Source organism: Coregonus clupeaformis, chromosome 9 (genome assembly GCF_020615455.1).
Source record: "Coregonus clupeaformis isolate EN_2021a chromosome 9, ASM2061545v1, whole genome shotgun sequence".
Lineage (NCBI taxonomy): Eukaryota > Metazoa > Chordata > Actinopteri > Salmoniformes > Salmonidae > Coregonus > Coregonus clupeaformis.
This window is the reverse complement of record NC_059200.1, coordinates 43,564,588-43,580,966: the sequence shown is the minus strand read 5'-3', so window position 1 is coordinate 43,580,966 and position 16,379 is coordinate 43,564,588. Positions and strand designations below refer to the sequence as shown.

The 16,379-nt window shown below is 45.8% G+C and overlaps 1 protein-coding gene across 1 annotated transcript in view; it reads left to right on the top strand.

Moving 5' to 3' along the window:
• LOC121573824 (reticulon-4 receptor-like) overlaps window positions 1–15,992 on the top strand; it is a 50,305-nt gene extending 34,313 nt beyond the window's left edge. Inside the window, exon 2 of the mRNA XM_041886139.1 lies at window positions 13,101–15,992. Coding sequence (XP_041742073.1) covers window positions 13,101–14,488 — 1,388 coding nt within the window. The 3' untranslated portion in view covers window positions 14,489–15,992. The remainder of the gene's footprint in view (window positions 1–13,100) is intronic.
• The last annotated feature ends 387 nt before the right edge of the window (window positions 15,993–16,379 follow it).

The window sequence follows — 16,379 nt, the reverse complement described above, 5'->3', positions numbered from 1 at the left end:
GGTCTCAATCAGATTACAATCAAATACAGCTATCCTCTCACTCTGATTGCTAGTATGACGGAGTCATTACACAGGGCGCGATTCTTCACAACATTGGATCTCAGGAGCGCGTACAACCTGGTGCGCATTAGGGAGGGAGATGAGTGGAAGACAGCATTCAGTACCACCTCGGGTCACTATGAGTACCTCGTCATGCCATACGGTTTAATGAATGCTCCTTCAGTCTTCCAATCATTTGTGGACGAGATTTTCCGGGATTTGCATGGACAGGGTGTAGTGGTGTATATTGATGACATTCTAATATACTCCGCTACACGAGCCGAGCATGTGTCCATGGTGCATCGGGTGCTGGGTAGACTGTTGGAGCATGACCTGTATGTGAAGGCGGAGAAATGTCTGTTTTTCCAGGAGTCCATCTCCTTCCTGGGACATTGGTTGTCCGCGTCAGGGGTGGAGATGGAGATTGACCACGTTTCAGCCGTGCGTAATTGGCAGACTCCCACCACGATGAAGGAGGTGCAGCGGTTTTTGGGTTTTGCCAATTACTACCGGAGGTTTATCCGGGGCTTTGGACAGGTAGCAGCTCCCATCACCTCCCTGCTAAAGGGGGGCCCGGTGCGTTTGCAGTGGTCGGCTGAGGCGGATAGGGCGTTTAGACATCTGAAGGACCTGTTCACCTCGGCTCCGGTGCTGGCACATCCGGATCCCTCTTTGGCGTTCCAAGTTGAGGTGGATGCGTCCGAGGCGGGGATCGGTGCTATACTGTCTCAGCACTCGGGCACGCCTCCAAAACTCCTCCCCTGTGCTTTCTATTCCAAGAAGCTCAGTCCGGCGGAACGCAATTATGACGTGGGGGACAGGGAGCTGCTAGCGGTGGTCCAAGCCCTGAAGGTGTGGAGGCATTGGCTTGAGGGGGCTAAACACCCTTTTCTCATTCTGACTGACCATCGTAACCTGGAGTACATCCGGGCAGCGAGGAGACTGAACCCTAGTCAGGCTAGGTGGGCCATGTTTCTTACCCGGTTTGTATTTAAGCTCACTTATATACCAGGGTCACAGAACGCTAAGGCAGACGCCCTGTCCCGACGATATGACACAGAGGAGAGGTCCATTGAGCCCACTCCCATACTTCCGGAGTCTTGTCTGGTGGCAACGGTGGTGTGGGAGGTCGATGCGGAAATCGAGCGGGCGTTACGTGCCGACCCTACTCCCCCAGAGTGTGCAGAGGGGCGGAGGTATGTGCCGCTCGAGGTCCGTGATCGACTGATATATTGGGCTCACACGTCACCCTCCTCTGGTCATCCTGGTATTGGTCGGACAGTGCACAGCCTTAGCGGGAAGTACTGGTGGCCCACCTTAGCTAGGGACGTGAGGGTTTACGTTTCTTCCTGCTCGGTGTGCGCCCAGTGTAAGGCGCCTAGACACCTGCCCAGAGGGAAGTTACAACCTCTACCCGTTCCACAACGGCCGTGGTCTCACCTATCGGTGGATTTTGTCACGGACCTTCCCCCCTCCCAGGGGAATACCACGATCTTGGTCGTTGTGGATCGGTTTTCTAAGGCCTGCCGTCTCATTCCTATGCCAGGTCTTCCTACAGCCCTACAAACGGCCGACGCCCTGTTTACTCACGTCTTCCGGCACTACGGGGTGCCTGAGGATATAGTGTCTGATCGGGGTCCCCAGCTCACCTCTAGAGTCTGGAGGGCGTTTATGGAAAGTTTGGGGGTCTCGATTAGCCTTACCTCGGGTTTTCACCCTGAGAGTAATGGGCAGGTGGAGAGAGTAAACCAGGATGTGGGTAGGTTTCTGAGGTCCTATTGCCAGGACCGGCAGGAGGAGTGGTCGGGGTATATCCCCTCGGCAGAGATAGCCCAAAACTCACTCCGCCACTCCTCCACTAATCTTATGCCTTTTTAGTGTGTGCTGGGTTATCAGCCAGTCCTGGCACCCTGGCATCAGAGCCAGATCGAAGCCCCTGCGGTGGATGAGTGGTTTCGGCGCTCGGAGGAAACATGGAACGCTGCGCATGTCCATCTGCAGCGGGCTATCAGACGGCAAAAGGCGAGTGCCAATCGCCACCGCAGTGAGGGTCCGGTTTATGCACCGGGAGATCGGGTCTGGCTCTCGACCCGAAACCTGCCCCTTCGCCTGCCATGCCGGAAGCTGGGTCGGCGGTTTGTGGGGCCATTTTAAAGTCCTGAGGAGATTGAACGAGGTATGTTATAGGTTACAACTGCCCATTAATTAACGCATTAACCCCTCGTTCCATGTGTCTCTCCTCAGGCCGGAGGTAGCTGGTCCACTCCAGGAGAATGAGATACGAGAGGCTCCTCCGCCCCCACTAGACATCGAGGGGGCTCCGGCGTACTCAGTCCGTTCCATCGTGGATTCGAGGCGTCGGATGGGGGGTCTGCAGTATCTCGTGGAGTGGGAGGGGTGCGGTCCGGAGGAACGGTGCTGGGGGACATCCTAGACCCCTCCCTGTTGAGGGATTTCCACCGGAGTCATCCGACTCGCCCTGCTCCGCGTCCTCCTGGCCGTCCCCGAGGCCGGGGTCGGCGCACGGCTGGAGCCGCGCGTCAAGGGGAGGGTACTGTCACGGATTCAGCCGAGGCTGCTGCTCCTCCTTGCTCGGGCAGGCTTCGGCGTTCGTCGTCCCCGGAGTACTAGCTGCTGCCGATCGATGTTTTGGTGTTTGTCTTGTTTGGTCTTTATTGTTTACACCTGTTTCCCATTATGTTGGATTGTATTCCCTATATTAACCCCTGTCTCTCATTGGTACTTTGTGTGTTATTGTTTGTTGTCATTCCGGCAGCTTGTATGTACGGTTCTTTGTGCTTTCCTCCCGGTTTGGAGGTTTGTTGTTTTGTACGTTGTTTTTACTGTGTTCAGTAAAAAACGTTGCCAGCCGCTCTGTGTCCTGCTTTTGACTTCGCTACCGCATACATGTCGCGTGACAGATGGCCATCAGATGCAAATGTATCATTCTCCACATTTAATATCAGTTTCTTTGTGAACTTTTCCCCATAACAGAAGCACGCAAGGGAGTTCCAAATTTCCATTCGCCCAGTGCTCGAGACCCAACATCTCAGCATGCATAAAACCCTTAACTCGCTTGATTCGGTTTTTCATAAGCAAAGTCATCATTAAAATGGCGTTAAAACCACTTCTTCCAAGTTAATTTATCTAATGCGCTCTAGTGCGCCTAAAGTTGATTTAAGCAGTTTTCCAGTGTGTTTGTCGCCGTTATTTGTTGATGCTCATCAGTTCTAGCACATTCATATTTTTTTATGGAAAAAGGGTTATGGATGTGGTAAAGAGGTCAAACTCAACCAAAACAATGGAATTGCCATGGAACCGCGTGGGTGACAGGGCCGTGGGGGAAAGATCCCGAGTCTCCTCATTACCCCCACAGCAAAATGGGCCTAGATTTAGCCTATTGTTTATATGTGCATTTCACATTATGTTGAGATAAAAATCAGAGTATAATGCTTGTATGGATGTCAACCCCAACACATATTAATGTCATCGTCACCAATCAACTGCATTACAGTTACAAAGGACTTTGACTACCACCACCGATTTCTGTATGCTAGCTATGCTAACCAGTTTATACGAACAGGAGTTAGCATTTAGCAGTCACTTCTTCTAAACCTGAAAAGGGACCACTTATGTAAATGTTGTGCAGCGAAAACAGCCAAATATATCCAAATCGGACCTAAGTAACCACATTGTGGGCCTTTTACAATGAATCAATTATGACAGATTTTAGGAATATCCACTTTGTTAGATCAGAGTTGTTGAATGTGCTCCAATCTGGTCAATGGAACAGTCTGCGTTCCATTGACTCCTTTATCGCATCTATTGTGTCCGGATTCCCTTTTCCTGCGCTATATTGAAATACATGTATGCATTCTGCAAACGGTGGAACAGGCTAAATCTGATAATAACGCAACAACGTGATGGCAGTAGCCAACTACTGTAGCTAACTAGCCAGCTAACCTCTGTAACTAGCCAGAAAGCTAGCTAGCAAAGCTAAAGGGATTGCAAACAGGTTAGCATATCTCTAGCCAAACAATTGTTTTTTTCCCTAATAAGCTAGCTGGCTAGCATTTATGAAGCCAGCAAATGCGTTCCTAACACGCTAAGAAGGTATTTCCTCTCAAGTTTAATGAAAAGAGGTGCCTCTCGCTCCCAAAACACAAGATTTGTGCTGATGACGTCGCCCACTGCATGCGCTTTCGGTGGCCTGATTGCATCCAGACTGAGGAGAAATCCGCACAAAATGCGTCCCTGAACACCTCCAGAAGTGGTAGGCCAGATTTGAACACAATCTGACCACAATGCGACTTTTGTGCGTCTAGACTTGTCTTTTCAATGCGATCTTTGTATTCTGATAGCAGAAGTCGCATGTAACTGTTAAGTGTAGACACAGCCTCTGGTGTTACAGAGATCATAATTCAAAAGTGAAACATTGTTTCCGAGGTCGCACACATGAAAAAATACTATGGTATACTTAAGAAATAAGGCCTGAGGGGGTGTGGTATATGGCCAATATACCATGGCTAAGGGCTGTTCTTATGCACGAGTGCCTGGAGACAGCCCTTAGCTGTAGTATATTGGCAATATACCACAAACACCTGAGATGCCTTATTGCTATGACAGTGCATTCGGAAAGTATTTAGACCCCTTGACTTTTTCAACATTTTATTACGTTACAGCCTTATTCTAAAATGGATTGAATACTTTTTTTTTTCTCATCAATCAATGCACAAAACCCCATAATGACAAACCGTAAACAGGTTTTTAGAAATTTTTGCAAATGTATTACAAAAAAAAAACATAAATACCTTATTTACATAAGTATTCAGACCCTTTGTTGTGAGACTCGAAATTGAGCTCAGGTGCATCCTGTTTCCATTGATCATCCTTGTTTCTGCACCTTGATTGGAGCCCACCTGTGGTAAATTTAATTGATTGGACATGATTTGTAAAGGCACACACCTGTCTATATAAGGTCCCACAGTTGAAAAAATGTCTGTAGCATTTAAGGTCCCCAAGAACACAGTGGCCTCCATCATTCTTAAATGGAAGAAGTTTGGAACCACCAAGACTCTTCCTAGAGCTGGCCGCCCGTCCAAACTGAACAATCAGGGGAGAAGCGCCTTGGTCAGGGAGGTGACCAAGAACCCAATGGTCACTCTGACAGAGCTCCAGAGTTCCTCTATGGAGATGGGAGAACCTTCCAGAAGGACAACCATCTCTGCAGCACTTCACCAATCAGGCCTTTATGGTAGAGTGGCAAGACGGAAGCTACTCCTCAGTAAAAGGCACATGACAGCCCACTTGGAGTTTGCCAAAAGGCACCTAAAGGACTCTCAGACCATAAGAAACAAGATTCTCTGGTCTGATGAAAGCAAGATTGAACTCTTTGTCCTAAATGCGAAGCGTTACATTTGGAGGAAACCTGGCACCATCCCTACGGTGAAGCATGGTGATGGCAGCATCATGCTGTGGGGATGTTTTCAGCGGCAGGGACTGGGAGACTAGTCAGGATCGAGGGAAAGATAAATGGAGCAAAGTACAGAGAGATCCTTTATGAAAACCTGCTCCAGAGCGCTCAGGACCTGACTGAGGTGAAGGTTCACCTTCCAACAGGACAACGACCCTAAGCACACAGCCAAGACAACGCAGTAGTGGCTTCAGGACAAGTCTCTGAATGTCCTTGAGTGTCCCAGCCAGTGCCCGGACTTGAACCCGATCGAACATCTCTGAAGAGACCTGAAAATAGCTGTGCAGCAACACTCCCCATCCAACCTGACAGAGGTTGAGAGGTTGTGCCAAGCTTGTAGCGTCATACCCAAGAAGACTTGAGGCTGTAATCGCTGCCAAAGGTGCTTCAACAAAGTACTGAGTAAAGGGTCTGAATACTTATGTAAATTTGATATTTCAGTTTTTTTGTCATTATGGGGGTATTGTGTGTAGATTGATGAGGGGGAAAAAACTATTTAATCCATTTTAAAATAAGGCTGTAACGTAACAAAATGTGGAAAAAGTCAAGGGGTCTGAATACTTTCCGAATGCACTGTACAGTATGTCAATATTTACCTACATCTTTATGAGTGCATTGAAATGCACACATTCTGTTTTCACAGTGAGTAAATACAGTATGTGGCCTCAGTTCATTTGGGAGTCACCTCTCAGTGCCTGAAATGATGATGACTTCATTTACAGGATAATTAGCTTTGGGGACCTTTACGAGAGAGAACATAATGCTGAAGCTGTGAGCATCTCTTTGAGAGGTATCCTAGTCCCAAAGCTGGCACCTGTGCCAGAGGAATATTTAACTTAGACTCAGAGGCAGGCCTTAGTCATCTATCACACTGAGGACCGATGGGCAATGCCCACATCCCAGAACATGTTGGGCAATGCTGATGAAATGACTGTCTGGTTGGAATGGCTCTAAAAAAAATGACTAGAGTACAAATAGATTATATTTTGTTAATTAGCATTATCTATTGTTTTGTTCACAAGCAGCACTCTTTCTCTCGCTCTCGCTCTCGCTCTCTCTCTAGCACAGGCCGAGTGGCAATTCCCAGCTATCCTCATATGTGATTTGCTCTGTTAGTCTGGAGCAAAACTTGTAGTCCATATTATATTATATTATATTATATGTTGGTGAGGTGGCATAGTCCTGCAATGTAAGACTTTTCAGCACACAGTTTGTTTATGTTCTTTTATGGATATTATGTTTAAGAAAACATATCTGTTTTATCAAATTGAGTTGTCATTTTACTATAAGAGAGCCTTACAGCATAGTAACTGTAGGATGAAAGTGCATCCTGCACTGGAGATGAGTTCTGTCTGATCTCATCTACTGTAGGCACTGGTGTGAGAGCCCTATGTCAACTGCCCTTTCTCCACCCCACCACTCCAGATCCCAATGAAGCATGAAAATCCACTCTGAGATCTCTAGCACAGGCCGAGTGGCAATTCCCACGTGATTTGCTCTGGTAGTCTGGAGCAATTTTTCTCAACCCACCAATGTTTTGTTAATTTGTGAAATAGTCCACACACACCACCCCCACTCCCGTGTTCTCGCCCTCCATCCTCTCTCTCTCTGTCTCTCTCTCTCTGTCTCTCTCTCTCTGTCTCTCTCTCTGTCTCTCTCTCTCTCTCTCTCTCTCTCTCTCTCTCTCTCTCTCTCTCTCTCTCTCTCTCTCTCTCTCTCTCTCTCTCTCTCTCTCTCTCTCTCTCTCTCTCTCTCTCTCTCTGTCTCTCTGTCTCTCTGGCCTGTGCTTCCAGAACAGGAATCAAAATGAAGTGGTGAAATCTATGACGTTAAAATGCCTATTTACTCTGTTCCATCTGACTGAGCAATCAACTGTCTCATCAGCCAGGCAATTTATAAACTTCATCTCCACTATAAAAAGCATCTAGACATTATCTCACATTTCTTTTAGACTAACATATCATTTTCAACAACGGAGATTTGGATAAACCTTGCTGTCTGTCTCTCCGATATTTGCAACATTGTTTCAATATTCCAAACAACAGCATGCGGTTCCAAACAACAGCATGCGGTCAACAGATTGTTCCAAACAACGGCATGCGGTCAACAGATTGTTCCAAACAACAGCATGCAGTCAACAGATTGTTCCAAACAACAGCATGCGGTCAACAGATTGTTCCAAACAACAGCATTCAGTCAACATATTGTTCCAAACAACAGCATGCGGTCAACAGATTGTTCCAAACAACAGCATTCAGTCAACATATTGTTCCAAACAACAGCATGCGGTCAACAGATTGTTCCAAACAACGGCATGCGGTCAACAGATTGTTCCAAACAACGGCATTTAGTCAACAGATTGTTCCAAACAACAGCATGCAGTCAACAGATTGTTCCAAACAACAGCATTCGGTCAACAGATTGTTCCAAACAACAGCATTCGGGCAACAGATTGTTCCAAACAACAGCATTCAGTCAACAGATTGTTTCAAACAACAGCATGCGGTCAACAGATTGTTCCAAACAACAGCATGCGGTCAACAGATTGTTCCAAACAACAGCATGCGGTCAACAGATTGTTCCAAACAACAGCATGCGGTCAACAGATTGTTCCAAACAACGGCATTCGGTCAACAGATTGTTCCAAACAACAGCATGCGGTCAACAGATTGTTCCAAACAACGGCATGCGGTCAACAGATTGTTCCAAACAACAGCATTCAGTCAACAGATTGTTCCAAACAACAGCATGCAGTCAACAGATTGTTCCAAACAACAGCTTTCCACGTTGCTTCTTAATATTCAGCTGGTAGAGCACGGCGCTTGTAACGCCAAGGTAGTGGGTTCGATCCCCGGGACCACCCATACACAAAAATGTATGCACGCACGACTGTAAGTCGCTTTGGATAAAAGCGTCTGCTAAATGGCATATTATTATTATTATTATTATTATATTCAAATTCGATCTGCTGTCCCATAGTTTTTTATTTTTATTTTATTTCACCTTTATTTAACCAGGTAAGCCAGTTGAGAACAAGTTCTCATTTACAACTGCGACCTGGCCAAGATAAAGCATAGTAGTGCGATAAAAACAACAACACAGAGTTACATATGGGGTAAAAAACATAAAGTCAAAAAATACAACAGAAAATATATATACAGTGTGTGCAAATGTAGCAAGTTATGGAGGTAAGGCAATAAAAATACGCTATAGTGCAAAATAATTACAATTAGTATTAACACTGGAATGATAGATGTGCAAGAGATTATGTGCAAATAGAGATACTGGGGTGCAAATGAGCAAAATAAATAACAATATAGGGATGAGGTAGTTGGGTGGGCTAATTTCAGATGGGCTGTGTACAGGTGCAGTGATCGGTAAGGTGCTCTGACAACTGATGCTTAAAGTTAGTGAGGGAGATAAGAGTCTCCAGCTTCAGAGATTTTTGCAATTCGTTCCAGTCATTGGCAGCAGAGAACTGGAAGGAATGGCGGCCAAAGGAGGTGTTGGCTTTGGGAATGACCAGTGAGATATACCTGCTGGAGCGCAGACTACGGGTGGGTGCTGCTATGGTGACCAATGAGCTAAGATAAGGCGGGGATTTGCCTAGCAGTGATTTATAGATGGCCTGGAGCCAGTGGGTTTGACAACGAACATGTAGTGAGGACCAGCCAACAAGAGCGTACAGGTCACAGTGGTGGGTAGTGTATGGGGCTTTGGAGACAAAACGGATGGCACTGTGATAGACTACATCCAATTTGCTGAGTAGAGTATTGGAGGCTATTTTGTAAATGACATCGTCGAAGTCAAGGATCGGTAGGATAGTCAGTTTTACGAGGGCATGTTTGGCAGCATGAGTGAAGGAGGCTTTGTTGCGAAATAGGAAGCCGATTCTAGATTTAACTTTGGATTGGAGATTCTTAATGTGAGTCTGGAAGGAGAGTTTACAGTCTAACCAGACACCTAGGTATTTGTAGTTGTCCACATACTCTAGGTCAGACCCGTCGAGAGTGGTGATTCTAGTCGGGTGGGCGGGTGCCAGCAGCGTTCGATTGAAGAGCATGCATTTAGTTTTACTAGTGTTTAAGAGCAGTTGGAGGCTACTGAAGGAGTGTTGTATGGCATTGAAGCTCGTTTGGAGGTTTGTTAACACAGTGTCCAATGAAGGGCCAGATGTATACAAAATGGTGTCGTCTGCGTAGAGGTGGATCTGAGAGTCACCAGCAGCAAGAGCGACATCATTGATATACACGGAGAAAAGAGTCGGCCCAAGAATTGAACCCTGTGGCACCCCCATAGAGACTGCCATAGGTCCAGACAACAGGCCCTCCGATTTGACACACTGAACTCTATCTGAGAAGTAGTTGGTGAACCAGGCGAGGCAGTAATTTGAGAAACCAAGGCTATTTAGTCTGCCAATAAGAATGCGGTGGTTGACACAGTCGAAAGCCTTGGCCAGGTCGATGAAGACGGCTGCACAGTACTGTCTATTATCGATCGCGGTTATAATATCGTTTAGGACCTTGAGCGTGGCTGAAGTGCACCCATGACCAGCTCGGAAACCGGATTGCATAGCGGAGAAGGTACGGTGGGATTCGAAATGGTCGGTGATCTGTTTGTTAACTTGGCTTTCAAATACTTTCGAAAGGCAGGGCAGGATGGATATAGGTCTGTAACAGTTTGGATCTAGAGTGTCACCCCCTTTGAAGAGGGGGATGACCGCGGCAGCTTTCCAATCTCTGGGGATCTCAGACGTTACGAAAGAGAGGTTGAACAGGCTAGTAATAGGGGTTGCGACAATTTCGGCGGCTAGTTTTAGAAAGAAAGGGTCCAGATTGTCTAGCCCAGATGATTTGTAGGGGTCCAGATTTTGCAGCTCTTTCAGAACATCAGCTGTCTGAATTTGTGTGAAGGAGAAGCGGGGGGGGCATGGGCAAGTTGCAGCGGAGGGTGCAGAGTTGGTGGCCGGGGTAGTGGTAGCCAGGTGGAAAGCATGGCCAGCCGTAGCAAAATGCTTGTTGAAATTCTCGATTATTGTAGATTTATCGGTGGTGATAGTGTTTCCTAGCCTCAGTGCAGTGGGCAGCTGGGAGGAAGTGCTCTTATTCTCCATGGACTTTACAGTGTCCCAAAACTTTTTGGAGTTAGTGCTACAGGATGCAAATTTCTGTTTGAAAAAGTTAGCCTTTGCTTTCCTGACTGCTTGTGTATATTGGTTCCTAACTTCCCTGAAAAGTTGCATATCGCGGGGGCTATTTGATGCTAATGCAGTACGCCACAGGATGTTTTTGTGCTGGTCAAGGGTAGTCAAGTCTGAGGAGAACCAGGGGCTATATCTGTTCTTAGTTCTGTATTTTTTGAATGGGGCATGTTTATTTAAGATTGAGAGGAAATTACTTTTAAAGAACAACCAGGCATCCTCTACTGACGGAATGAGATCTATATCCATCCAGGATACCTGGGCCAGATCAATTAGGAAGGCCTGCTCGCTAAAGTGTTTTAGGGAGCGTTTGACAGTGATGAGGGGTGGTCATTTGACCGCGGACCCGTTACGGACGCAGGCAATAAGGCAGTGATCGCTGAGATCCTGGTTGAAGACAGCGGAGGTGTATTTAGAGGGTAAGTTAGTCAGGATGATATCTATGAGGGTACCCATGGTTATGGATTTAGGGTTGTACCTGGTAGGTTCGTTGATAATTTGCGTGAGATTGAGGGCATCTAGTTTGGATTGTAGGATGGCCGGGGTATTAAGCATATCCCAATTTTGGTCACCAAGCAGTACGAACTCTGAGGATAAATGGGGGGCAATCAATTCACATATGGTGTCCAGGGCACAGCTGGGGGCTGAGGGGGGTCTGTAGGAAGCAGCAACAGTGAGAGACTTATTTCTGGAAAGGTGGATTTTTAGAAGTAGAAGCTCAAACTGTTTGGGCACAGACCTGGATAGTATGATAGAGCTCTGCAGGCTATCTCTACAGTAGATTGCAACTCCACCCCCTTTGGCAGTTCTATCTAGATGGAAAATGTTATAGTTGGGGATGGAATTTCAGAATTTTTGGTAGTAATGAACGTATCGCGACGAGACAGACAGACAGGCAGCGTTTCTCAGCTAGTCAAAATCATGAATCAGCTGGCATCATTTTTATGGATATATACTAAAAAAGGTCAATTGAAAAAAGGTAAAAATGGAACGCAGCTAATTTGCAGTCTTTCCAGCTTCAGGTTGGAGTGATTGTGTTACTGTAGCTGTGTTGTTGGCTAGCTCCTCTGAACAACAGTATCCTGACGAGTGAGCACATTTTCTATGCCAGGCGAAATCGCGCCTCATTAGCTCATTGTTATGGATGTATCCAAATAAATGTCACTAGAAAACAGCTTAAACAAATGCAAATGCAGCTACTGTTATTCTGGCTGCACTTTTTGACATGACTGTAAGTTAACCGTAGTTGGCTAGCTAGCAAGCAAGGGATAAGAACATTGCCAGCCAGTATGGCAATGGAACATTTAGAACGAACGACTGGGTCGCGTCCATAGATACAGAACAAAAAGACTGAATGACTGGGTCGCGTCTCTAGCAACCCTAGATTTGTGTCGGGACTATATCTTGTTTAAGGATGAAATAGTATGAATAAATTAATCAAAATAGAGTTTCTAATGAAAATATGTCAATCATTATTTGAATATGTTGGTAACCCGTTGTATAAAAGTGATAACCCTCCAAACACCGGCTTTTCGGGCATTATCACTTAAGTAAAACAGAGGAAGAGAAGAGAATAGGACTGTGATACTGCAGTAGTTGGAGAGCTGAACAGAGATGAAATGTTGAGGAACAGTCAGTGAAAACTAAACCAGGATCTGCTCTGATTAGACTTGCAAAACGGATTCCTTCTAAGGATTGCAAATATCACCACTTTATAGAGGGTGTTGTGTTCTGCTGCCTCATTCAATAAAATCCCCAAATGTAAAGAACTAAAGAACACTCCATTTTAATATGTAAAATCATGAATTCCATGCTTCTACTATTATTATGTTTTGTTTTCCGTTTTTATATATTCTAGCTTTGATAGGTAAATTCGAACTTTGTGAATGTACTGTGAGAGACTTGTATGTATTTTAAGAGACTGTTTAAATGTTCTACAGTATGTGCTAGATCAGGTTTCCCCAACTTGGTCCTGGGACCCCACATGGGTGCACGTTTTGGTTTTTGCCCTAGCACTACACAGCTGATTCAAATAATCAACCAGGACTGAGTTTGGAAAACCCTATGCTAGAACAAAGTCATAAAATGATGATTTTAAACATAACCTTAACCCTAACCTCAACCACACTGTTAACACTAATGCAAAACGTTTTTTCATGCATTTTTACAATATAGCCAATTTTGACTTTGCACCTGGCCTATCTAAGAGGAGATCGCTCAGTTCTGCCTCCAGGACAAGACTCATAACAATAAATGTCAACCTGCTATTCATTTTGGATGATTTACAGCAGACTGGGTGTTTTGGAAGTGAACACTAATGCTTTTATTCTAAGTCCAGCAGAACCCCAACATATTCTCATTACCCACTTGTGTCTTCCTCTTTTGCAGTTGGCGAACTCTACTTTCTGGTCCTTTGGCTTCAATCAGTGCCTCGGATGGAAGGTCGGGTGGAGGGCTGCCCAGCGCCATGCATATGCCACAGCGAGCCGCGGCCCACCCTGGCCTGCCAACAGCAGGGCCTCTATTCTATCCCCACAGAGATCCCCATCCACAGCCAGCGCATCTTCCTCCAGAACAACAAGCTTTCCGTGGTCCGCTCCACCAGCTTCAGCCCCTGCAGAAACCTCACTGTACTTTGGCTCTACTCTAACAACATCAGCCACATCGAGGCTGGTGCCTTCTACGGCCTGGAGAGGCTGGAGGAGCTGGACATAGGGGACAATGACCTGAGGATCATCAGCCCCACAGCCTTCCGAGGCCTGTCCAGACTGCACACCTTGCACCTGCACAGGTGTGGCTTGTCCGAGCTGCCTGTAGGCGTTTTCAGGGGACTATTTTCCCTGCAGCACCTCTACCTCCAGGACAACAGCTTACTGACTCTCCATGACGATACGTTTCTGGACCTGGCAAACCTGACCTACCTTTTCCTCCACAACAACAAGATAAAGACTGTGACGGATCACATGCTGCGAGGCTTGGTGACCCTGGACCGCTTGCTGCTGCATCAGAATCGAGTGACCTTCGTCCAGCGCAAGGCTTTTCATGACCTGCGCAAGCTGACCACTTTGTTTCTGTTCTTCAATAATCTAACAGTGCTGACAGGGGAGACCATGGACCCACTGGTGTCCCTCCAGTACCTGCGTCTGAATGGGAACCAGTGGATCTGTGACTGCCGGGCCAGGACCCTGTGGGACTGGTTCAAGGGCTTTAAAGGGTCCAGCTCAGAGCTTGAGTGCCATGTTCCAGCCAGACTGTCTGGAAAAGACCTGAAACGGCTAATGAGCCCTGACCTGGAAGGTTGCTATGACAGCTCTGACCACACTTGGATTAGTGTGTTCAGTTCCAAGACACAATCTGGAAAACTCACCACGGAGAGTCCACTTGGGGCTGGTATTCCCAGGTGCTGCCTCTCAGACAAAGACAAGTCCTCCATCATCTCCAGTAAGGGTCTCCCAGATCCCTCCTACAACAGCAGACAAATCACCAACAATCCTCTGAAGGAGAAAGAGAACATCTCCAAAACTAAGCTGTTGGAAGCTGACCCCAACAAACCCCAGAACAAACAGAGTTTGAACGATGGGCCAGTGGGAACATTATCTAACAACCTGGACCAGTCCTCAGAGGATCTAGACCCCTCCAATGACCCTGAAAAGAAGAAAAGGTGTACAAAGGAGAACATGTCAGACCCTCTGTGTCTCAAGTCCCACGGATCTACAATTGGAGCATGGAGACTTGTCTTTCTGCCTGTGTTTTGGCTATCCTTAGACTTCTGTTAGAAGTTACAATCACAGAGGGATAATATGGGCCAGTGTAAGGCCAGTGCAGGAGGCCCTGCTAAGTGCCAAGGGTGGGAAAGGGGAACAGACCTTTCATACAGGTAACTGCCAAAATAATGGAAACACTTGAGTAAATGAGGGATACAAAGTATATTGAAAGCAAAGGCTTCCTGATTTAATTAAGCAATTAACATCCCATCATGCTCAAAGGCTCTGCATGATCAATCCGACATCTGCAGTGGGCGTTAAGCTTTTACTGTGATACGGCCTCTCCAGAAGTCAGGGCATTGATACTTTTTGCGCTTTGCGGAGCAGAGCAGAGCTGTTGTGAAGGAAATTGTCAAGGAAGTAAGTTTGTGTTTATACAGGACCTCCCACCCCCACCTACCATCAACCAATAATGTCAATGCAGAGCTATACGGAGCTTTACGGAGCCCTCCACATTGTTACAAAATTTGGGAGGCGCACAGAGATGCGGTACAGAGCTCGATTTGGCCTCCGCAATTGCGTCACACCCTCCGTATGCAGCCTCCGGATCGCATTCACAGAGCAAGCATAAATTGGCATTTAGGGTCATCTATAAAAATGCTGGCAGACCATTATTTTGGCAAATATTTTGGCTACCATGGCTATGCCCCCATAGGATGACAATGCCCCCATCCATAGGGCACGAGTGGTCACTGAATGGTTTGATGAGCATGAAAATGATGTAAACCATATGCCATGGCCGTCTCAGTCACCAGATCTTAACCCAATTCAACACTTATGGTAGATTCAACAAAACACCAAATAATGGAATTTCTCTTGGAATGGTGTCGCATCCCTCCAATAGAGTTCCAGACACTTGTATAATCTATTCCAAGGTGCGTTGAAGCTGTTCTGGATTGTGGTGCCTCAACACCCTATTAAGACACTTTATGTCGGTGTTTCCTTTATTTTGTCAGTTACATGTAGATCTGATTATATGAATTTGAAAAGAGAATTGGAAGAGCAAAAAAATAATTCCAAATCAACAAATGGATGCATTTCTACAGTATGTCAATTCCGAATGTATATACGCCATGGATTTGTGCCCAGGTGATACGGAATGTTCTGCCCAGATATAAAGCACTTCTTCTGGGAGGTCCTATCCTATCTAGGCTTACTCTGCCAATGGTGGTGACTGGTTATTACAAAGACATTGAAACAGGACATGCTGTTTAAAACTAAGAATGTTTTGAGGTTTCCTTCATGACAACCCCAAAGATGTGATAGATCTTATTCCTCCATCTATTTTTGTTAATCTTTTTTTAGCGTGAAACATTGATTTAAATGCTATTTTTATGTTTATAAGTGTAAATGTAAGAAGAATACTTAATGTTTCTTGTCACGCTGTGGTTATGGGTAGCATTCTCAAAAGAGTGCTGTCTATTCGTTCACTGAAGTTGCTGTGTACTATAGATATGCATTTTATTTTACTTGTGCAAAAGTATAAATATATTTAAATAAAGTATTCTCTTTCTTACATTTGTTATGCTATTTATTCAAGCAAATGAAAAAAAGTATAATCACCATCTTGCTTTGTATGAGTAGGAATATAGCCTTCTACTGTGGTATGTTCCAGAGCAGTTGGTTAAGTGCCTTGCTCAAGGGCTCAGACAGATTTTTCACCTAGTCGGCTCAGGGATTTGGACCAGCAACTTTTTGGTTATTGGCTCAACACTCTTAACCGCTAGGCTACCTGTCACCCTGGAATTCATTTCAGTCCTCTCCTGACAGTTTCTATGCAGCATTAAACCTATGGGAACACAGCTGCATTATACGCTTAAGGCATCTGCCAGCACGTAGCAAAAAGAGGCAGTAATGTAATGATAAATGTACCTGCTGCATATGGTTCCTTTCCAAATAGTAT